Source organism: Microtus pennsylvanicus, chromosome 12, assembly GCF_037038515.1.
Source record: "Microtus pennsylvanicus isolate mMicPen1 chromosome 12, mMicPen1.hap1, whole genome shotgun sequence".
NCBI lineage: Eukaryota > Metazoa > Chordata > Mammalia > Rodentia > Cricetidae > Microtus > Microtus pennsylvanicus.
The window spans coordinates 5,632,501-5,657,992 of record NC_134590.1 but is presented as its reverse complement, the minus strand read 5'-3'; the positions used below and the strand labels follow the sequence as shown (position 1 = coordinate 5,657,992).

The 25,492-nt window shown below is 38.8% G+C and overlaps 1 protein-coding gene across 12 annotated transcripts in view; it reads right to left on the bottom strand.

Annotated features, from left to right (window-relative positions):
• Mapk10 (mitogen-activated protein kinase 10) overlaps window positions 1-25,492 on the bottom strand; it is a 274,012-nt gene that overhangs the window by 118,112 nt on the left and 130,408 nt on the right. For 5 of the 12 annotated variants that reach the window (XM_075943979.1, XM_075943972.1, XM_075943978.1 and 2 more), the window contains one exon: window positions 12,240-12,311. The exons of 2 other annotated variants lie outside the window; for them this stretch is intronic. In XM_075943979.1, coding sequence (XP_075800094.1) covers window positions 12,240-12,305 — 66 coding nt within the window. In that variant the 5' untranslated portion in view covers window positions 12,306-12,311. Of the gene's footprint in view, window positions 1-12,212; window positions 12,312-25,492 lie in introns of all 12 variants that reach the window. 5 more of the 12 variants (XM_075943981.1, XM_075943974.1, XM_075943975.1 and 2 more) reach the window with 1 other exon arrangement.

Sequence of the window (25,492 nt, the reverse complement as noted above, 5' to 3'; positions counted from 1 at the left end):
TTTGATTGTGATTGGCTCAGTTGTAATCACCTGTACTCCAGGAACACTTCCCTCTCTGCTGGCTGAGAAAGACTGGCCTGTGCTGCCTCTAACAACTCCCAAGCCAGGAACACTGGGGTAGGAACCTTTACAGGTGGAACTTCCACAGTTTTTGTTTGTTTGTTTGTTTGTTTTAAAAAATAGAGCTGAAACTAACACTGAGGCAGCGTCAGTTCTGCACTCAGTATCTGGGAAACCTTGCACATGCCTGTTTTAGTCTTTATTATTTATATCCTATGTGGCTCCATAAAGGATTTGTGCAGCTCACTGCAGAGGCTAGAGGAACAATGAGAGCACTAAAGCCAGTTACGAGCAGAAATGCAGCAGGCTGAACAATGACAGGAATACCAGAAGACTTCAGTTATGAACGCCCAGCACCTTGAGCACAAAAGTTAGGGTCATGCTCTGGAAAGTCAAGGAGAAACTAGTGGTCACCAGGACAAAACCACAGTGAGCGGCAAGTTTTATTAATCTAATAAGTCTACCAAATAAGTTAAAAGAATGATAATATTTCTCTAGTGCTTAATGTTAGGGAGAATATATTCTGAAGTTCTTTACATAATAAATCTGTAATCAAACAATAGTCAGCAAATCCAAGAACTTGTACCAGGGACTCAGAATTATGTGTCATATTTCTTACTTGATATGAACTCTCAGAGGGCCCGGGGGATACAGGTAGAGTAACATTACTACCTGTAGGTAGTAATATATATAATAAGTAATATAGTAGATTTCCTACTATAGGTGCACTCTTTATTGTATCAAATACTTTTAAAGCTTACACTGAAAACAGATACAGGAGGTTTCAGAACTAGAAATTCATGGGCACATGAGTTCGAGTCACCCAATCCGACATTCTTACAAACTGAAATAGTTCAGCTAGAAAGGAACTTTGAATAGTGAGGTGTTTTCTAAGACCGAGGTGAGCTGAAGAACAGCACCTCAGCCAATCCGGAGGAAGAGCAGCTAACAGGTCTTCACTACACACTCATTTCCTGGCTCTCTCCATCTAGAGCCTGGAAGGACTGGCCATTAAACAAGCTCCAAGCTGAAACCTGTCCTGGATCAGCCATAGATGGTGAGTTTTCCAAAGCCATCGTGAAATGGGAAGGGCTTGGTTTCATTCACTATGAAATATTGAGCACATCCCACTGCTACACAGTTTTAAAATCCCTGTAGACATTTAATCCCCGACTCGGTAGGAAAAGTCAGGAGTCACTTCAAGTGGATTAGCCACTGGTAGACAATTCTTTAGACGTATCCTTTGTACTTTAAATTATCTGCCCAATGTCATGGCTCTGCTTTTGACACAGGTGAAATCAGCATTTCATCTTATACACTGAAAGATGGAGCTCCTCCACGATGCCATTGCAAGGTCATCCCAGAGAGCTAACAGAAAGCACTAACCACACCCTTCCTGGGTCAAGGAGGCACACCTTGACTCCATTTTAAATCTGAATCAAATCATGGGTCCAGGAGATTTAGAGTGAGAGGCCTGAGGTGCAGTACTTTGAAATGTCAGTAGGTTTTGTTTTGTTGGGGACACGTTTGCCATTGTTTCTCCATGTGTGAGTCTTTAAAGAGAGTCTCATTCTGGAATCTATTTCACTGAGAGCCTAGTTGGCCCAGAGATGTTACTCTGTGGACTCAACAGGTTATGACAAATTAACAGTATAGCAAAACTGTTTACACTAAACTTCCACTTAGTCATTGCTTTCTGCTGTATGAAAGAGGCATTTGAAGTCAACAACAGTAGTGCAGGGTGTCCTCCGCCTGCCCTGTCTCTCTGTGGATGAAGGGAGCAAACAAGCACTACATGGAGCTTTCTGAGCAACAGGTTGGTATTAGTTCAGGAACTGTGTTGAGTGACTAATAGATCATTAAGTGTAAGAATCCAGTTTTCTCATTTTTCAAGGGAAAAATTCTAGAGAGAAAACTTCTGCAATGAGTAATGTTGAGGCTCTGCATGAAGACAGCCTGCTTCAGAATCCTGCTACGAAACCTTCGGTGACATCATGATAACCCTGGCCTCAGTGTTCTTACACACAGAAGGAAAGATATAGCCTCCTCTTCATCAAAGGGGCATTTACATGGGATGATCTGTATAAATTTCTTAACTATTACATAGATATCATAACTATGATAGAGAAGTTGTGTAACATTTAAAGCGATACTTAGAATGTTTTAACCAAAGTTCATCCAACTTTTAAGCCATGCTTAAAGCCAAACACACCGTGTTAGAGGTCTAAAGTCTAGAGAGAGAGCAGGATTGAAAAGAGTCAAACAAAATATTCCATTTTTCATTTCCGCTTGTGTTGTAGCTGGTGCTCGAGAGTCCACGTGTATGAGCCTCCTTTGCAGTTGGGCTGGGACCATGTTAATGCTGACCTATGAGGAAATGCAAAGTAACAGCTAACTGCAGAAGTAGTTCTAAAATGATGCACCCTAGGAAGTTAGCACAATTGCTCAGTGGGTAGGGGCGCTTACTTCCAACCTAATGATTTGAAATCCCCAGAAACCACACTGTGAACACAGACATGTCACTGCCAAAATGTTGTCCTCTGACCTCCACATGCACACTGTGGCACATCTGTGAAGGAGCATGCATGCTCTCACACACACGAGAGAAAGAGTTCATAAATAAAATGTCATTTTAAAAGCGTAAAGTGATGCCCCTTGCCTGCTTATCTTCTTTCTCTCTGTAGGATCCCAGCAGCTACAGCACAGAATAACAGGAACTTATATTTCTGAGTCCTGGAAACATAAGAGGCCTTCCCAACATGCATAAAAAAATTCACACTGTAAGAAATAAACTTTTAGGGTTTTATGCATATGGAATCTATACCATAGGAAATAGACTGAGTAAGTCTATTTATTAATAAATATAATTATAAAATAATAAATATAATGTGTTTGTAAAATAAATATATTATAATAAATATAATGTAATAGAATTGTTAAATAGTAATATAATAAATATAATTAATAAATAACAGAGCTGGAGACATAGCTCAGTGAAAAGACACACTGGCCTAGTACAAACAAGTTCCTGAATTCAATGAGTAGCTCTGAAAATCAACAATAAAATGTAGCCCTATAGGTGCAAAAGTACTTTGACCTATTGTGAATGTGTTAGCAATACATAGATAACTGTTGAAATAAGGGCGGCAGGGCTGCATCCCCAGCACCCGGCCGCCCGCATAGCTAGCTTTACCCGAAATAATTACACAGAAACTGTATTCTTTTAAACACCGCTTGGCCCATTTCTATCTAGCCTTTTCTAGGCTAGCTCTCGCACCTGGACTAGCCCATTTCTAATAATCTGCTGTAGCCCACAAGCTGGCTTACCAGGAATGATCTTAACCTGCATCTGCCTGGAGTGGGAGAATCGTGGCGACTCCCTGACTCAGCTTCTTTCTCCCAACCTTCTGTTCTGTTTACTCCACCCACCTATGTTTTAACCTATGAGGACCAAGCAGTTTCTTTATTGCTTAACCAATGAAATCAACAGATAGAAAGATGACCCTCCTCCATCAGATAACCATTTATGTTTTAGAGAACATGAGCTCCCAAGTATATAGACTTGCATCTGCTGCTGGATTTAGAACTTGGAACCAAAGTGCTGGTGGACATGCATGACCAACATAAAAATATAGCCCCTCCTGGTCATGTCCCCAGCCCCAGAAGATTATTTTTCAGTGAAACAAAGGCTATAACTTCATCTCTATTTGCAGTATCTGCTCTCACAAGGATAATAAGCATTAAAATAGCACAACTAACATAAAGACTCATTATATATGACCACAGTGTAGACTAAAATGAAATATGTGTGTTTTGCATGTCTCTTAAGTGAGCATTATTACAGATGAGCCATGCATCAAAACCATGGACAGTTCTAGAATATTTTATAGAACTATAAAAAAATATGCAAGTCACGACTTTATCCAGTCTGACTGAAGCTTCAGTCATAATCAAACTTACAACACCAAGCTGTATTCACAATCAAGTTAAGCTCATTCTACAGGAAGCTAAAATCTGACCTTTCTGTGTTTAAGTGAATCAAGCACATTTTCAAAATGAACCAAGACAAAAGCCCTCACAGTTCCAAAACTAAGCCTTTTAGCTTCTCAGTTATTCTTAGACGGTATATCAGAGTCTATTGTTTTGTTTTAGAAAAAATGCCAGGATATAGGACAAAAATGGAGCACTAAGTTTACTATAGCCATATTTCCATGTAGACACCAGGGAAAATATCATAAAGCAATCCATGGCTCATTCATAGATAAAGACGGAGAGTTGCCATGGCGGTGTACACAGCAGTGAGTTATTTCATCAGACAACATGTGCCATGTTGCTATACTGTCCACCTTGCCTTTGTTTACTATCTTACCCACTCTAGCCAAGCAAACAAAAGCAGGGATGCTGTGAATTTTTAGGTTATTAATATGAAATTTAATATGATGAAAGCATATATAAGGAAAGTCAGAGTATATTTCATTAAGTAGATGGGAGTGGGACCCAAAATGGAAAGCTTAAGTAAAAAATCCTCTTTCTAAAGGGTAAAATATCATCTGAAACTATTTATGAAGTTTATTAAAAGATGAAAAATAAAATAACAAAGGAAGTAATGTTTCTGCAATGTTTCATCTCTTCACTGGCAACATCACCGGGTTGGGAGCACTAGGGAACCACTCCTCTGGACACGTCTTTAAGCAGATTTCCACAAGTTTAGCTGGGGAGGGAGGTTCCATCTTGAACACGAGTGGAACCATGGGCCGGGGTTCTGGACTGAGTAGATGAGAGAGGGGAAGGAGCTAGAGGAGAGCGAACATTCCTCTCTCGTGCTGCTCTTTGCCCATGGGCACGAAGTGATGTAACCACCCACTCTTTCTGTTATCCACCATAGCGCGGGCAGAGAGAACTAAGTGGGAACCATACCCCAGCTCAATGGTGGATAACAGAAAGACATAGGAATTGAGCAGTTTGGTGAGCATAGCAGTGTGAGCAAGTATAAAAGCACAGACAAAGAAGATGCGAGGAGAGCAACTATAATTATTTTTTTAACTATAATTATTATAGAGAAAGTGTATGCTCATCCGTGGAAAATAGGAGAGATGTCTCAAAGGAAAGATTCCACCTGTCCAAGGCTCCAACATAGAAAAATGCCAAATGATTTGAAACAAGAATCTGAACTGAGAATGCTGTTGAAGATTTCCTGTTGGGAAATAACTGTCTGGGGTGTGCTTCCCCAAATCTGGGTACCAGAGTATGCAAATGTTATGGTAAATAGAGGCCCACTTTACCTCAAGCTGGCAGCAGAACTTGGCAGGATGCGCTACACAGTGACGGTTTAGCAGGTGTGCAAAGTGCAACATTTACAAGATGCTGGGGGCTTGAATACAAGTTCCTGAAAGCCCCTGAGACCAGGCAATGTAAGACAGAGACAGATTCCCTGAAACAAAGCTCTGTCTGAGCTGTTATTTTATTTAGCTGTGAAGGTTAAGATTAAGTCACAAAGAAACCCTAAGACATTGGAGATACTAGACACCAGGGGAAAGCTACCAAGGAGAATTGTAGGTATGAAAAAAGCCAACCCAATAAAAGATTAAAGATTGACCAAAGCAATTGGCAAGACTTAAAGATCTTCCAGCACATATCTGGCAAATGATGTCTTCAGTGGTATCATGTCACCGTGCCTTTTGTGATCCCCAAATCTCTAGTTCTGCTCCATGTAGCACACATATTTTAAACATTTATGTAAAAATCTTTTCTTCCCCTCATGGAAATCAATAACTGCTTTTTAAATTTTGTCTTAATTTGGTTCCCAATCAAAATACTGCATGCCAACTGAAGCTATTAAAATATTTATAATGGCTACTTCAGCGAGAATGAATGAATGTTCTGAGTGATAGTCTTGATGAGTGTGATAATTCTCTTATTCATATTCTGTCTCTGTCTCTCTAGCTCTCCTTATCAAATAAAAATAAGCCTTTAAAATAGATAATAAAAATAAAAAATATGTATATTAGCATTTGTATAGTTGTTAAGCCCTCAAGTTCTGAAATAAGACACAATTTGATTTCAATTTTTGAAAATAACTGGGGTTGTACAGACAAAATAAAGGAAAATATTGTGGTCATTTTTTTCATTTGATTTTTTATTGGACATTGACAAATTACAATTGTTTATATTTATGGACTATAAAATGATGCTGTATGCATATAAAGAAGAATGAATAAATCAAGCTAATTAAAATATCTATAAGGTATGTTGACGAGAGGGTGAAATCAGTCTCAATGAGCAGTCATTAAATTCATGAATATGTCCTTGACATAAAATACAAGAGTTTCAGTGGTACAAGTAAAAGGAAAACAACTTAGCTCCTTAATTTCTTAGACCAGTTCCTTAATTTTAAGTCCACTTAGATTTATAACCTGTTGATTAATTTGTACGTAGGGTAGGTATGTATATGGGGCGCCCTGTGCACGGGTGTGTGTGCATACATGGAGATCAGAGGGTATTATTAATACCTCAGGGTGTTATTGTTGCTCATGGCTTAGAGACTGAGTCACTCACTAGCCTGGGACCTTCCTACATTTGCTGGACTTGTGATTAGTGGTTTTCAGGACTCACCTACCTCCTCCTCCTCTCATCTTGCCACAGATCAGACTCGAAGCACAGGCCACAATGCCTGGCTTGGTAGGTTAGCACAGGCCACCATTCCTGGCTTCTGTAGGTCAGCAAACACAGGCCATTGTGGCTGGCTTTGTGGGTTCTGAGGACAGAACTTATGACTGACTGCTTTACTGACTGAGCCATCCTGAAGGCCCAAGTGACTAATTTTAACTCTTGAGATTCAGGCTCTCTCCAAATAGTGAAATCCTTTGTTATTCATAAGCAATTTAAATATCAGTGTACCTTTAGAGACTTCATAACTACTAGGTGTTAGATTAATAATGATTGTGATTAGTAAAACAGCAAAAACCTGATCAAGGCTAGAAGCACACTCCTCCAAGAGATAAGATGCTGAGAAATTAGGTTTCACAGACAAGCACTCAAATTTCTCCCCAGGAGACATTTCATGGTTGTCTTTCTATCTCTAAGAGCTCAAAACTATGTATTGAACATTTGCTGGATTAAAATAAACTGAGCTTGAGAATCAAAGTTGAGATGTCCTGACCTTGTCCTCACCTCAGGATCCCTGCATGGGGCAAGGATAGCCCTTCATGTGTTCCTTGCTTAATATTGGTTATGCTGATTGTAATTCTAATTTTTATACTTGATATCTGTTCTTAGGATATATAGTTTTGTACTGAGTTTGGAACTCTTTTATTTAGCAATAAGGGGGAGGTGATGAGGAACCTCCTTCAGCCAATGGCCTTTAAGAGGACCAGATTGGGGTGTGACTTAGGGACCAAAAAGGCACTGTCACACCTAGCTCTCTCTCTTGTTTCCATGCTCCACACCTTGATGTTGGAACCCCGTTTCTGTTCCATGAGTTTTCCCTTTTAATAAGGAAAAACCTTAGAATACTCTATTCGGAGTTAGCTTGGTATTATTTGACTCACTTTCAGCCTCATCTGTTGATGTGGGATTCCCCTTTGTATGCTGTGAATACCCCTGGTGAATAAAGACACTGACTTGGCCTGTTGATAGGGCAAAACTTACACAGGGAGGAAAACTAAACTGAATGCTATGAGAAAGGAAGACAGAGTCAGAGAGAAGCCATGTAGCCCCGCCGGAGACAGATGAGGGTTGGAACTTTACCCGGTAAGCCACAACCACATGGCAAAACACAGATTAATAGAAATGGTTTAAATAAATATGTAAGAGTTAGCCAATAAGAAGCTAGAGCTCATGGGCCAAGCAGTGATTTAAATAATATAGTTTCTGTGTGATTATTTTGGTACTGGGCAGTCGGGAAAAAAACGAGCGTCCCTCCTCACAACAATTGGCACTGGAAAGAACAAGCAGCTCCTGCTACAATCTGTACACCAGAGACTATCCCTCCAGGAGGAAACAGGTGCTGCAGATGACAGCAGGTTGGAGGGACAGTTCCAGTTCCTAATCACTGTAAGTAAATTCATGGCTCAAGTTCTATATGTTGCCACTGCCTCGTGTGACCCCACATCTCTGGCTCTGTTGCGTGCAGCATGCGTATTTTAAACCTTCATCAAAAGGCTTTTGCTTCCTCATGGCCATCAATAATTTTTTGTTTTTAATTTTGTGTTAACTTGGTTTCCAGTACCTCTCATTTTAGAGCAAAGGAGCAAGAAGTGAGGCACCACCAGCTTTCTTAGGGGCTCCAGGCTCTCTTGCTTAGATTGCAGCCCGCAGAAACCAGCATGCATTGGCCACAGCACTTCCAGAAAATTAAGACCCCAGCAGGGGACTGCCCGTGGACTCAAGCCCTGTTTCCTCCTACTGTAGAAATGGAATGTGATAATTTTACATCCGTCTCTTCTATTCCTACAGCTCCTCCTCTCCTTTACTTCTCTGGAAATGAGAATTCCAGGGAAGAACTCCAATGGAGCACGTGTGTGGCCTCGTTCACTCACAAGTGAAATGCAAGGGCTCTGTACATCTGTTCACCTGAGACCAGCATTGAGGAGGCTGCCCTGTTTTGCAGGAGGGGTCAAGAAACGCCCTTCATTTTCCCCAAGTATATCTTATCATTTGTATTGTGAAAACAGAAGTTATTGTTTCATGTCTTCCATCCCAAAGAAAAATTTCTCACCAAATTAAAAAAAAAAACTCTCCTGCTGGCAATGCCTTAGACAACAAGTAATATAATAGCCAATATTAATTATTATTTATGATAAGTAACACATTTGTTAATGAAAGGTATTCTTAGACAGTCAGTAAATCTCATATTATTCAGATGATTTGATAAAATTTTTAGTTAAAACAATGATAAATGCATATATTTTTGTTGCCATTCAGCATCTGGAAATTCTGGTTCTCCGTGGATCCCTACAGACATTTCAAAGACTGAAATGCAGAGCGATGATAATGTCCAGGCTGCAGTCAAGAGGTGGAGATGGCAGAGACATTTGATTACTGATCACAGTTATCTAGGATCTTTGTGTAGTATACAGAAGCAGAAATTAAGATGCAACCACACCCAGCTGTTGGCCAGAATAAAAGCCCCAGAATAGGAAAGCCTGTGAGATGCCCTGGGGAAGACACTCCCAAGGGACAGCTTGAAGGTAAACCCACCTTGTAACTCCACCTCTGAAAAAAAAGACACTGTTTTCTTCATATTTCTAGAGAAGTAAAGGAGAGGCAGAGCTACAGGAACAGAAGAAAAAGATGTAATACCAAATTTAATTTCTACACGAGGAGTAAAGAGAATACAGGCAGTCCCCTGCTGCTGTCTAGCTTTCTGAATGTACTCGGGACAATGTTCGCTGATCTCCTGTGGGCCACAGTCTAAGCAAGACAACCCGGATGATGTGGGAGTCTTCTGTTTTGTGTTGATTTCATTGGTTAAATAAAGAAACTACCTTGGCCCTTTAATAGGACAGAAAATTAGGTAGGTGAAGTAAACAGAACAGAATGCTGGGAGAAAGAAACTGAGTCAGGAGTCGCCATGATTCTCCCTCTCCAGACAGACGCAGGTTAAGATCTTCCATGGTAAGCCACCTTGCGGGCTACACAGATTATTAAAAATGGGTTAGATCAATATGTAAGAGCTAGCCAATAAGAGGCTGGAACTAATGGGCCAGGCAGTGTTTAAAAGAATACAGTTTCCATGTAATTATTTCTGGGCATAAGCCATGCGAGCGGCCAGGTGCCAGGGACGTAGCCCCGCCACTCCTATTGCAACACCTGGAGGCTTGAGCTTGCTCATTTTCCACCCAGGGATCACGGGCTCAACTGAGTAGACAATCCAAAGCCTAATGAATTGTTCTTTCACAGAACACGTATTTGGAGGAGAATATGTGAGTACTGAAGCCCACAAAAACCCCAGGTGTGCTCAAAAGCCATGGGACCAGTGGGGACAAGGAGGAAGGAGCCGCTCTTGTACTGGCTCATTCTTATGGTTAAACTCCCATCAAGACATCTTGGGCTACCAAACTGGCATTACAGAGAACAGAGGTAGAAGAGACGCGCACAGTTATGTCAGTGAGATGTCTCATATGGACTGGTTCCAGCAAGATTCAGAAGAATGTTTCTGACTAAGTGTGAGAAAGCATTTTCTGATGGGAAGAGAGAAGCATCCGAGCACACCAGCCACACAATTAGTAAGTCAAATAAGATAGGCGTGGAGGAGGAGAAAGAAAGGCGGGGAAACTGGATAGGCAGTAGAGATCCTCAGGGGAGCAGTTCTAGGGGGCTAAGTAAGAAAGGCTTTAGAATGAGTGTTTGGGGCTATGTGCCATGAGATTCAAGGACATTGAAAGATTTGGGGGATGTCTTGTTTTGTTGCTAGTAACCTAACTTGAGGGCCACTCTCATAGGTGTTTTGAGGATAAATCATTTAGGTTTTGGCAAAGGCAGGTGCTCTTACAGTAATTCAGACAGGTGATGAGGTATCTTGGGTCACAGGGGTAGCAGAGAGATGGTGAGAGAGTGACCATGCAGACACCTGTAACATTAAGTCTAGCAGAGAGTGGGCTGACAGATTGAATGTAGGGCATGGTTCATAAGATGGACTGCACAGTTGTGCTCTGACTGGACAGAGTCAGAACTTCCTGAACAAATGCAATCGGGAGGAGAATAAGGTAAGGAAGATTAGGTGTTTTGTTGTCTCTGAGGACAGTTCCGTAGGTAGCCCAGGCTGACCTTGAACTCATGGTGCCCCTGCCTCAGCCTCCCTAGTGCTGGGGGTTACAGGTGTAACCAGCCCACTACCTAAGTATGGACTTAAATTGGTATTGTTTGGTTATGTTCTTCTGACATCTAATTGGCGATGCCGATCCAAGCAACTGTGTGCATGAATCTGGTCGTAAGGGGATCGGAATCCCAGCTGTGTGATGTTCTAACAGTGTTTTCAACATTTGCAAGTACAAGTTCATCGAATTCCCGTAACAACTCTCAGAAGTGGCTGTTATTTATTTCACCCTCTTAAAAATCAGGAAACTGAAGCACAAAAATGTTGAGGCACTCACTCACAGTGGCAAGTAAGCGACTACTGAGTGGTACCTCGGTGTTTCCAACTACGCTCTCTGCATCCAGAGCTCTTGTTAGAGAAAAGTTCCCACCCACAGGCTTGAGCCTCAAGCCCCGTGACAGTTGAGCATAAGGTGAGGTCACACAGTCTTAGAATGCTGCTCAAAGCCTTTGCTTTGCTGGAGGAATCCTACTCATGTTCCGGGAGAGTGGGTGCCATAGAAACTAAGTAAAACAAAAGCACTGTTCCCTTTGCAATGGAGAGGGCTGTGTAAAATGTCCCCTCTAAACCTGCTTTCGGTGGGCATGAGCCACTGCATTCACAGCTCAGCTCAGAGAGAAGCAGCACCCGGAGACAACTTCCGATTTGCTTAGGAATATGGCTAGCACACAATTCCTCGCCAGACCTCCAGCAATCCTTAAGAGTAAAGGGAAGATGGCAATGAGACCCAGACAGATACTTTAGGCCAGGACAGTTCTAAACACAACACCCATGTGTACGGGGACCCTAAATACTGTTTTCCTAGTGGCAGCGTTTCTATGAAGACAAGAGCGCACAGACTTGCTGGCTTCACACGAACACCAACCATGGTGGCGACCTCTGTGCTCTCCCTTTGTGGGCCACTGACAACATCGCTGGGGTTGTTGGTTTGTTTTCTAACTACTGTAAAGACAACTGCACGTCACTCCTAGGTGACAACAGGCAGTCATTGGAGATGCTGCATCTGGGACTCCTCAGCCCTTAGAGAAATGAGCAGAAATGTATGTTCCTGGTGCTTGGATTATCAACACCACATTCCAAGGATTTGGACAGAAATCTGACTGGAAATCACTTTACAGATTAATTAATGATGAACCCATTCACAAAATGTATTCATTTCTAATAAACAAGAAAGGAGGGAAATCTAAGGATTCTCTGTGCTTTCCCAGCACTTTTAGCATTACACGATGACAGCCTTGGCGTGGTTCATATGAAATAGCGTTACATGTCGACAGCCTTGGCGTGGTTCATATGAAAATGGAACAGCAAAAGTGAAATACAAGGGAGTGTACTGTACCTTGTTTTACCTGTGAGGAACACACACCTGACAAAAGGCGATTTTCACGTCCAAGGTTGGTTCACTGCAGTAGTATAGGAAATGGAGGCTCATAAATACCTACAGGAAAGAAAATTGGGTGATGAGTCTCCAAGTCACTAACTTTTAACTATCTAATAGTATAGATTTTATAATCTATATATATGAGTTACAGGCAGGAGATCATGAACATCACGTATGGACCACAATTCTTATCCATATCTATACTAGGTACTTTCCACAAATTACAAATATTATATGCTGCAATATGGTAAAATATTTTATAATGTACAATGATCAATGTTATCATAATCATATATATTAGATATAATAAATTGGATATCCTTAATAAGTTAAGGCTACATACAAAATTTATATAACACTTCCAATGCTTGGCATCTAGTTGAAAGAATATCAAACATACGCTCAAGAAGACATGTTTGGAAGCTTATTGTAGAATTCAAAGTTTATTATGGTTTATAACTGTATGTTCACCGTAGATTCTTATTCTGGATACTTGACCTCTAACACAGCAGTGTGAAGGTAACTGGATCATGATGGTATAAACCTAATAAATGGATAAGTCCCCTAAAGGGACTGCTAAAGGGGTCTCCACTCAAGGAGGTTTGGGCTAGTTGAGGAGAGAAGTCACTGTGGTTGTGGTTTTTAAGGCTGCATCTTCTTCCCTGTCCTTCATTTCCTCACATTTTCTGCCTCCCTATCCAACACATACTCCCTGCCATCATTTCGTCTCTTGTAGACTGACACCTCTCAAACTGTGAGCTGAAATGCTACCTCCTTTAAGTTGTAATTCTTGGGTGTGTAATCTCCATGGCGGGAAACTATCAGAATGCTAAGAAGTGAACTAAACTGTGTAATATAGTTCTATAAAAGATGTGGAATCATTAGATTCGAATTTAGTGCATAAATACAGATAAATTTTAAGCATGGTGCTTTGGAGGAAAGCAAGTTTGAAGTTCACTTATTAAAGATTTAAAGTATACAAAAATAATAGCACTCACTATTTTAAGTACATGTGACTACAGAATAAAAAAAAGTAGGCACTCTATTAATATCTGTTTGATCTCAGTGGGAATTAAAAATATTTAATTATACTATTTTCTGTGGATTTGAAAGGTTACAAGAGGAGGAGAATGTTAAGGCAATGCCAAATGAAAACCTGAATTCCTTGGTAATGATATAGCATCAGAAAAATCTGGTAGCTTCACTCATTTAATTAAACACATTTTTGAACATCATTGTATGCAAGGCAACATTCTGGGAGATCAAAGAATTTAAAACCAAGCATGGATGTAAGACTTCTATTTCTGGCATGTGATTGATTAGGTCTCCTGGAAACCACTCTGAAATCAAGCTGTTAGATGAGAGACATAAAAGATTTTAAGACGCACAGATAGCAAATATAAAAGGGAGGTGTGGAGACCTAATGTGAAAAGGCAGGACTGAGAGGAGAAGACTTCTCCGTCTATAAACACAGCATGTTCAAGAACCTCTGAGCACCTCTAACTGGTCCCTACTTTCCTTCTTCAGCGCTGCCAAAGAAATCGCACTGAATTCACTTCTCAGTTTGCCTTTCCCTGAGTAGAAAGCACCAGGGTGGCTTAGGATGTACACTAGGGAAAGTCACCAAGTGTGTATGTGATGAGAAGGCCTGAGATACAGTCCTTGTAGACCACTTTTCTCTGATCTAGCACAGAACTACTGGGATACAATCAATAAGAAGTTAGCATAAACTATGAAAGTAAAACCTGAAGGGAGGTGAAATAAATGAAATATAAAAGTCAGCCACTATCACATTAAATAGAATAAAAGAAAATAAATTATAAGCTGTCACAACTAAATTGTGACAAAAATGAGGCATTTTTGAGATATGAAGCATATACAGCAAACACAATTTAATCAGTTTTTGTCCTATATTATTATTGACAAAATAGCATATAAGGAAAAAGCGACATTAATGATACCACCAGTCATTAAAGAGAATGTGACCAGGAAAATATATACATCTGACAGAATTGCTTTAAAATATAAAGCAGATGTTAAAAGAATTACAACACTACAGATGGAAATTACAATTTTACCATCATGGTAAGATATTGTCCCACCTCACCACCAATAAAGATAAATCAAGCGTGAAATATTTGATAATATAGAACTCAGAGCAACCCTTTCTTTTTATACAATCTAGTTATAAAAGTATGAAAATGTAAGAAATTCTCCTCCTGACTTTTTGAGATTGCTCTTCAAACAAAGACAGAATAAAATGAGAAAATTATAACCCAATCCCTTGTATGAACATAGAGGTTAAAGAAGAAACTTAAATGTTTAAAAAAGGGTAAAAAAAAAGGAAAAGTTTCTCCAATATGTAAGAACAGTGTAAATTGAAAGCCTCTAGAAACAATGCAATATATTAATTCATTAAAAGTAAAAAAAAAAATCCTTGTAATCACTGTATAAAGAATAGAATTTAGTAATTACCCAATCTTAGTCACTTTTTTATTGCTATGGAAACAAGGGATATTATTAGAGAAAACATTTAATAGGGGACTTGCTTATAGTTCCAGAGACTTGGCCCATTATCATTTCGGTAGGAATCATGACAGCATGCGGACAGCTGCTGGAACAGTAGCTGAGAGCTATGTCCTGATAATACAAAAAGAAAAGCATTGGTCCTGGTGTGAGCTTTTGAAATCTCAAAACCACTCCCAGTGACACAGTTCCTCCAACAAAGCCACACCTCCTAATCCTTTTAATTCTATAAAATAGTGTCACTCCCTGATAACTAAGCATTCAAATATATGAGCCTATGGGAACCTTTCTTACTGAAACTATCACACCCATTATTGTTATATTTGAACTTATTTGTTCCCATATGCCCATTAATGTTTGACATTTGAATGCACCAATGTTGGTGTATATATACTTTTGTCATTAAAAATTCTTAATGGGTTATTTCTTTTATTAACATAGAATTGCTTTGTCAGGTGTGAGTATGGTTACACCTGCCCACACTCACATCTTATTTGCTTGTAATGTCATTTCAGTTTTACTTCTGATCCGTGTATGGCTTTGCCAGTGATGTGAGTTTCATACACCCAGAAAAGAGCTGAACCATTTGTTTTTGTTGTTTGTTTCAAATTAATCAGCCAGTCCTTGTCTTTTAATTGGATATTTAATGCCATTTACGTTTAGAGCACTAAAAGTTCCTGGTATTTTGATAGGTTTTTGTTGCTGTTATTTGTTTTGAAAATTCTTGTCTTTCTTTTTCTCTCATTTTTAAGATTGTTGTTTTACTGGGATGTTATTTGATAGTTCCCCAATTCTGACATATTTCTTTCTTTCTAGTATGTTTATTATTTCCCAAATTCTCATGATTGTACATTTCTATTCTTCTCTCTAGGAATCTGTATAACATCTGCATTGCTATTTCAATGTTCATACATTACTTCTGTTTGGGGCAAACTTAGCAAGCCTCCATCTCTCCTCTGGTTCCAAAGGACAGCTTTTCTGGAGATAAAGGGATCTTGAGTAACAGGTATTTTCTTTCTGACCTTAAAATATCTCATTTGTAGTTCTCTTGGCCTTAGGGTTTCTGCTGAGAAATCTGCTGTTGTTTGATGGACTTTCCTTTGTGGGTAACTTGACATTACTCTCAGTTGATTGATTTTAACAAAGGTACCAATAATGCATATTAAATGATCTCATCAATAAGTGATGTTGTAAAAATTGAATAGTCACACACAGAAGAATTCATCTGGACCCCTGCTCAATACAATGTACTAATACAAAAATAGACTCAATAAATTTGGGAACAGAATGACCATAAAAGCAGAGTAAACATAAGGCAAAATAAACTAATGTAATGACATTAAACGTAAAAGCTTCTTCACAAGGAAAAAAGCAGCATAGAAGAGACAGCCAGCAGAATCAAAGAAAATATCAACCCAACTACACAGATTCTAAGAGATTTTGATCTAATAATCTAAACAAGTAGAGTGGTTTTCAACCTGTAAGTTGTTACTCTCATATGAGTCACCTAAGGCCATCAGAAAACACAGATATCTACAATAGAATTCATAATAGTAGCAAAATTACAGTTATGAATCAGAAACAAAAATAATTTTATGATTGGCAGTCATCACAACATGAGGAACTGTTATTGAAGGGTCACAGCATTAGGAAGGTTGAGAAGCACTGACTCAAAAGAGAAAAAAATATAAAACCTACAAATGAGCAAATGCCCTGAAAACTATCAGCTGAAGGATTGCAAATGATCAACACATATACTAGAAAGTCCTCACCAAACCTAATTATTAAGAAAATGCAGTTTCAAGCTTTAACAAAACTTTACCCTCAGATTTGATGACTTCTATTTTAAATGTAATAGTGGTCCTTTCTGTCAATTGTTGGCTTTATTTCCTGAGCAGACATGTCAGTTCAGAAAGCCTTTATCTACACTAATGTCTTAGAAGGTATTCCCTAATTTTTTTTAAGCAATTTAAGTTTTCGACCTTATACTGAGGTTCTTGGTCCATTTAGAGTAGTTTTTTTATGTAACATGATAAGGACTTGTTTCATTCATTTACATGCAGATATATGGTTGTCCCAGTACCATGTGTTGAAAATGCAGTCTTTCCTCCAATGAGTGTTTTAAGTAAACAATATGTAGATTCTGCAAAAATCAAGAGTAATATATCATCTAGTATCCAGTAGCCCTTTTTAGCTCTTGAGATTTATCACATGCTAAACTCAGTCAACAATAGCAAGTAGTGCATTTTTAAAAAATAATGAGTAAATTTCAACTACTTCAGCTTCAAAAATTATCTGCTAATTAGCTAATTTATGTGTTTCTTAGCTTTACTAAGCCACTCCACATTGTGAATATATATCGGAACATCCTACCATGAGGCAAACATGGTGATGGATGTCTGTAATACCACACAAAAGGACTGTGAGTTCAAAGTCAATAGGGACTACAAGTGAGATACTGTCTTAAAGCAGTAAAGGGAAATATCATGCTGTACCCCATAAATAAGCAATTATTATTTGTAAATGGAAAACTCATTAAAAAACAAAATTTGACTGCAAATTTCAAGATGTCATTGTTTTTTACAGCTGAGTAATATTCCATTGTATAGCTGCATCATTCTTTTTATCCATTTTTCATTATCAATTCTTCAGTTGAGGGGCATCAGGTTGTTTCCAGGTTCTACATATTATTAATAATGCTACTGTGAACATAATTGAACACATGTCCTTGTGGTATAATGGAGTATTGTTTGAGTATGCCCAAGAGTGGTATTGCTGGGTCTTGAGGTAGATTGATTCCCAATTTTCTGAGAAACCACCGAACTGGTTTCCAAAGTTTGCATTCCCACCAGCAGTGGAGGAGTGTTCCCCTTACTCCAGATCCTCTCCAACATAGGCTGTCATTAGCATTTTTTTATTTTTAGCCATTCTGAGAGGTGTAAGATGGTATCTCAGAGTCAGTTTGATTTGCAGTTCCCTGATGACTAAGGATGTTGAACAATTCTTTAAATGTCTTTCAGTCATTTGAGATTCTTCTGTTGAAAATTCTTTGTTTCGATCTGCACCTTATTTTTTATTAGATTATGTGGTAATTTTATGTTTAGTTTCTTGAGTTCTTTATATATTTTGGAGATTAACCCTCTGTTAGATGTGGACTTGGTAAAAATCTTTTTCCATTATGTAGGCTGCTGTTTTGTCTTATTGACAGTGTCAAAGGCTACATTAGTAAATGCTGAAGCACAATGGTCTGTTCATAGTGAGCTTATGCGCAAATCAATTCCACAACAGTTATTATTTAAAGGGATATTTATTTAGGGGGGGTAAAACTCATGAAACACCAACCATCAGAAAAGGAGCCTAGTCGCCCGAGCAGGAACCAAGCACGGGAACCAAGAGAGCGGGCCAAGGCTTGCTGCTCTTTTTTAAAGATAAATAGAGCATGCCCCAGTGGGCTGGTATTTCACCAGCTATTGGCTGAAGGAGCGGAAGGCACTCCTGCAGCTCAATGGGCTCTTACTTCAGTGACTATTGGCTGAAGGGGCGGAAGGTCCTCCCGCAGCAGTGAGCCACACATCTCCTTTATAGACACAGCCTCATACATAAACAATTAGCACATTGCATCACTAAAAATGGAAGCCCCCTGACTGTCAACCACAAAGACTAAAACCAGAAAGTATTGATGACCTCAAGATCATTTTTATTCAAATTATTTATTATATATCATCATTCATATCATTCACTTCATATTTAAAAGTCATCCTAATTCCACCACATTGAATCAGTGAAGAACATGTATCCTACAAATATTTATCAGTATCCATTTTGTGTTAGTCACTGTAGTGGGGACTCATGGGTAAAAATAAATAACTCAAAGTTTAAAAGCTAAAATTAATGCCTATAAGAAATTCTCATTAAATAACATATTGTGTGTATAAATGTTTATCTTAAAGTTCTAAAAGTTCAAATTTTTATTAAATAATTTCTTATTTGCCGAAGAATGCATTTTGAAAATATTAATTGCAACACAGAGTGACATATTAATAACCTTTAAGTGAGAAAAAGAAATAAAACTTTAGGCATTTAGATTAAAAGGCAAAATTAAATCTTAATTCCACTGAACAAGTATATTATTGCTTTAATTATGCATTGTCAGAATAGCAAGGGCAGTAGGGACTATTAATTAGGTGAAATGTCAACTTGCATCCTACAGAGGTGATGAACTTACACGAACAAATCCATCCCTTAAATGATGTGGAAAATCTAACAATATAATGAGAAGAATATATTCAGAGGTCACTTTATCTTCTAGTCACTTAGCAACTGAATTGGAATGAAGAGGGCAAAAGGGAAATGATTTGTAAAAATAATTAACTCTAAACTCTGTGCGAACGATAAGTGGAAAGGAGGCTGGAACACGAAATAGCTTCAGACAGCTCTTCTGGCAGAAGGATTATCTCTGCAGAAGCCCCTGCTCCCGACAGCCACCTTCCCTCCTAATTCACACAGTTCTCTGTCCTCTCTGCTCTCCTCTTCTGATTCCTAAGCCTCATGACATACTTGCAAACCCACTCTGTCACAGTCTGTCTTCTGTTTGGGGCAGATTGTTGGCAGTCCCTTTTGCAGGTAAAATATCAAATATCACACACATGTGCACACATACACAAATACACATGCATGCACATGCACATTTACATGCACACATCCAAACACACATGCACATGCACACACATACACACACTCCTTTAAATTCTAAAGGAAAGCGCATTACTACAAACTTGGATCACAACTGCAGTTGGAGACTCCACTTAGCTTACAAGTCTTTCTTTTTTTAATTGCTAGCCATACTACATAGAGTGGATAGGGGAGAAACATATTCAGGCATGGTCCACTAAAAATAATATCATGGTCCAATGTTTCAAACAGAGTAAGACATAGTTTCTACTGAAGTCAGTGTTATCTTAATTTATTCCTTCTGCCTTTTTAATAATAACTTTAAGAGAATATTTCTTATAATAATGATTGTTATTTTAGAGAATATGTAAATATCCACTATCATTTCAAAGTAATTAATAATTTTGAGTACATTAAATTAAGCTGCCTGTAACCATTAAAAGGTCATTTATTTAATGATAATATGAGTTAATAAGGGACTGTAGTTTTTTAGAAAATTAAATATTTTACAACCTGGAGATAAACTATCTACATTCTTAGAAGGAAATGGTTTTAAATGCCTGCTAACATTAACCAAAGCACACTAGACACTGCATACTAACTAAAGATACCAGAGCAATGATTTGCACAATGTAATCACTTTTGAGTAATAAATTAATCATTCCTTACTTCCTTTCTAATTATGGATATATAAATTACAGCACATTACATTATCATACTGCATAAAGCCATATTTACTTTTACAACACTCATGTTTACAAATTTTAACCATAACCATCTAAGCTATGTATGCTGAGTTTCACTTTTAAAATATGCCTCATGTGAATGCCAACTAAAAACTGCTAGTATTAAAACATTGTAAACAAATAAATGTCATTTTAATATGGCCCAGGACAAAATAAGGTGCCATGCTATATAATCTCAGTTTAGTTGACTTTCACTAGTGACATTTCAGGATGAAGTGAAATGTCAGACCAAGTAAATGAGATCAAATAAGGCATTAAAAGGCTGGCATGTGTTTAGCCAATGCCTATAAGGGTTCCTTATGCCAAGTGTTCCATCTGCCATATATTTTAGAAGGATGCAATATGCTAAAGTGCATGTGCTTTGATGAACTGAATAATGAGCAATGTTGGAAATAGAAGACCATTATAGGAGTGATGCAACTTCCAAATAATGTAAGAAGCAGAAATGCACTCTTCTCTGCAAAGCAGAACCAAATCCTTACGTGTTGTTAGTTAGGAACAGTAGGAGACAACGAGCAAGGGCATGAGGGGCAAGGATCCTCTGAGTTCTAGTGAGCATATTTAATGCTTGAAAACTATATTCTTCCCCTTTGCAGAGAGTTAGTATATGATTAACCTGCTAGCACTTAGCAGGGAGGGTGTGTGTGTGTGTGTGTGTGTGTGTGTGTGTGTGTGTGTTTCAAATTAAAAATGCAGGATCGGAGACTAGGGAGATGGCTCAAGAGATAAAGCACTTGCCTTGCAAGCCTGAGGGTCTGAGTTCAGACAGAGCCCCAGCACCCATGTAAATTTCAGGTGGGTGGAGTGGCCCACCTGAAGTTCCCATGCTCAGTAATAAAAATGGACTCCCCATACCAAGCTTGCTACACAGACTAGCTGTATCAGTGAACTCTGGCTTCACGTGAGCAACTTTGCCTCAGTGACTAAGAGAGAGAATAATGAGGACTCCATGTCAGCCTACAATCCCCACATGCATTCTCCCTTGAATCCATGTTCATTTGAATGTGTTTATATACATGCATGCACAGCACACACACACACATATACACATGTGAACAAAAAGGCCATTTGAATGCTTTCAGACTACAAGATTGCTTGCACACAAATGTGCATGCATGTGTGTAGCAGGAATAATAAAAACCCAAAGACAAATATTGCATTCAACCTGAAAACATAAAAGCAGTCATCCTCGGCTCTTACCTCTCTACCTCAGACTGAAATGGTGATCTAGCTTCCAGGAATCCTCCTAATGAGACTGTCCCTGAGAGCTCTCTACTCCCATCCTTTCTAGTGCTCAAATTAAAGGCATGCACCAATACCACCCGGTTTCTATGGCAAACTAGTATGGCTACTGTAATGTGGGATTCCTCTATGTATATTGTGATTGCCATTGATTAATAAAGAAACTGCTTTATGGGTCTATAGCAGGGCAGAACAGAGATAGGCAGGGAAAACTAAACTGAATGCTGGGAGAAAGAAGACAGAGTCAAGAGACACCATGTAACCACTGCAGGAACAAACAAGCCAGAACCTTGCCAGTAAGTCACAACCATGAGACGATACACAGATTAATAGAAATGGGTTAAATTAAAATGTAAGAGTTAGCCAATAAGAAGCTAGAGCTAATGGGCCAAGCAGTGATTTAACTAATACAGTTTCTGTGTGGTTATTTAGGAGTCTGGGAAGCCAGACTCTGCCTCTGAAAATGGTCTGTCAGTTACTCTAGGCCTTAGCCAAAGTTGGTTGCTTCAACATTACTAATGAAAGTTTGAGTGACTGTCCAGGCAACAAGATGTCTCTGTCGATTCTAGAGTTTTGGAAGTTGCTTAAAGTACACTTCCTGTTTAACTTAGGTAATATTATATCATTCTAACATTTAGTTAAAGGCAAGCATCTCTTTCTGCTTATCTCATTATTTTTGCCTAATCTTTTATACTTTTATTCTGTATAAAGTTTAATTCTATATTTTTAAGGTGTCACTTCTAGGAGAAAGAATTCATGTACCATTAAAGATTGTTCATAGAGATAAAAATTAATATTTAGACTTAATAAACTGAATCAAAATATTTTAAAAGTCATTGTAAGGATGAACTAGCAAAACTCTTAAAGTCAGGCTTGACCAAAGAACATGCGTGACTTTGTCCTGTACATGAGACTTTGTATTAAAATGTAGCTTATTTTTGTAGCCTTTGAAGACCAGAAAAAGTAAGCAAGATGAAAAATCTGTCTATGTGGAAAACAAATGGGTGTGAAGCAAGGTCCAGCCTCTGATTGGAGGGAAGGACTGGGCTATCTTTTCTCTCTGCCTCCTGTGAGGTAGCAGACACTCAGTGCCAGGAAGCATCACCTCCAAGATGTAGTGCGGGATTCTTTGTTTTTAAGAAAGTGAAGTGACCCACCCTACACCTGTTTGCATGCCTATGCCATTGGGTATAATGTGTAAGCAGTAGTGTGTGTAGTCGATGCCTCACCCCACAGGCAATCTTCTGCAGAAGCAAGCCTCTAACCGACCACCTCCACCTGCCAAGCTAGCTTCTTACAGAATTGAGAAGAATGGTCCTATGAGGACTACTGGGAATGGGCATACAGGGTGAGCTTCATGTTGACCTTTCAAAGAAGTGATTACACAGGGCGGTTAGTTAAGTCATAAGCTGTGCTGACTTGCAGGCTGCTAACCCCTTCCTCGTTCAGTCAGAGAGCCTAATTCAAGGGAATAAGTGAGAGTGACTGAATGGGGCCTGGACAGGAAGCACTGAGTTCCCTGGCCTCTTCATATGAGCATTGTGGTATCACCTGCACACATACATGTACATCACACATACACAACAAGTTCATTTACTCATGTCCACCCTGCTTATCTTGCTTTCTACATGCATTCTCTAAACAATTCTGAAATCAGAGAGAAAATATTATTTGAACTGGATCCATAAAATGGCAACTAAGGACCGGTGTGATAATAATAAACACAGCAAATTGGTAATGTGACATGTCTTTACTTGAGGTAAGTTCAAGTCTGAGGACTGAAAACGATAAGCAGGAAAGATTGCCCCACATATGGCCTTCTACACAAAAAGATGACCTAAAGCAACAGAACCATCCTTCATTTCTTATACTCAATTTCAAATTTAAGAAATAAGGTCAGACAGTCCCACCTCTGGAAATGGGAAATTTTAAATATGCCCAAAATAAATTTCAACTCGCTATCACACAGGAGGAAGTCTGAAGATAATAGTGTGGTGTGTATATAAAGGAGCTGAGCGAAAGCACTCTGAATGTTTCTTCCACAAAGAAATGATGAGCTTTTGAGAAAATGGATATATTTAACCTGATTCAAACATTACACAATGTATACATTGTATCAAAGAGTTATACAGAACTCAGCAAATGAGCATAAATTTTATGTCTCAATGCCTCAGTTTAAAAACAAGCTTAATTTTATAAGGTTATTTTATTTATGTATGTATATATATGCATGGATGGTTTTACATGTTCCATGTATGTGTAGGTGCCTACATGCCTGTACATGTGTGTAGTTGCCTGCATGACTTTACATGTATCATGTGTGTATAGGTGCCTACATGACTATACATGTGTGTGGGTGCCTATGTGACATCATATGTACATATGTGTAGGTGCCTGCAAGACTTTGCATGTACCATATGTGCATAGGTGCCTACAGAAGTCAAAAGAGAACTAGGTAGTTATGAGATGTCCTATGTAGGTGCTAGGAACTAAGCTTGGGTCGTCTATAAAATTCAATGTTTGCAGTGTGCTCCGCTAGGGGGATCACTAGCAGAAAGGTCATTTGATATGTGTACTTTCTGTGCAGGAAAGGGTCTCCAGGAGTCCTGGCAGTGCTGTCTTTGGGAAGGTTTCAAAGCTGGACTCTTGGCGAGTGCTTATAAACCTGAATTCATGGTGGTTTGTCTGTGTTTCCAGCACTCGTAATGGCATCACATACTTTTGCCAGAGGAAGGTGCATGTGATGGATGCCTTCTCTCCTTCTGAGGCTCAAGTTTTTGGAACATACAAAGCAGGGAGTCCTCTGTGCCAATCCCCAAAGGAGTGCCTTGGGCACTGAGTCTCTAAGGAGCCTCCCTTGTAGACATGTTATCAGAATTCATTGGAGAAATTAGACAATTTCCTGTAAGACTTCCCTCTGAGGTCTCCTGTGGCGAGTACCCCTCACACTCTCCCCAGTCTTCTCCTCTTGCTAATTCACTTATATCTATTCTCTGTGCATGCCCTAGCTGAGAGTACTGCTATTTATTTTGAGTCTTAAGAGTCCTGACAGCACCAACATAGTTTCCGTATTTGTTCAGTAAATAGGAGAGAACGAATATATCATTTATTCCACATTCTAAATTTGTATTTAATAGTTACTAAAAGAATACTGACATATATTGAATATGAAAATAGTACTTATCTAGTATATTTAAAGTCAACAAGGACAAAAAATACAATTAGACTTATTAGATAAAACAAGAGGGAAAACTTAGAGAAATTAGTGTATCCTTGGTACCTACACACAAATACCGTTGCTAAGTTTCTCTTCTGTGTATTTTCTATAAAATTTACATGACTGTATTCTCTTTTAGCTATATAAACATGACTGTGGATGCAGAAATATAAATGTCACTTTTACACATATATGTGTACTTAAGAGTAGAGATAAAGATAAATATCTAATGATTCCTCTGTGTAATTGAGAGAAACGTTTTGATTACAAAGCATGTAGGGTGATTCAAGGTCTTTGCCATCACAGTTAATAAATGTAGAATTGATTTTTGTGGTTGATGATCTCAATCCTCCTATGTAACTAAGAATGTCCTTAACTACTAGTTTCCTGCCTCTGCCTCCCAAGTGCTGGGATTGCATGTACTATTGTGCCCAACTGGAATTCTACTTTATATTGAAAGTATGTTTTCATTATATAGGTGTTCCTGGCTTTCAGTATGAACTACACACTTGACATTCATTGAATTGAGCCAGGCAGGAATGATCATGTAGCAAAAGAATGTAAGCCTGCAGACATGGCCTCATGGCAGGTGGAACACTGTCTCAACTATGACTGAGTGTCTAATTATTTCCTGCTTATTCTCCACACAGAGCTTTCTGTGTAAAGTTGTATCTCAGAACCTTAGTAAATTTTAACATTCTTAAATGATGCTAAATACAACAAGTCACAGAAGAAACAAAAGAAAAATAACAAGACATATTATTAGTGATGGGTAAAGGGGCGAGGCATCCTGAATGTTTTTACCACAAAGAAACGCTAAGTTACATGGCAATATA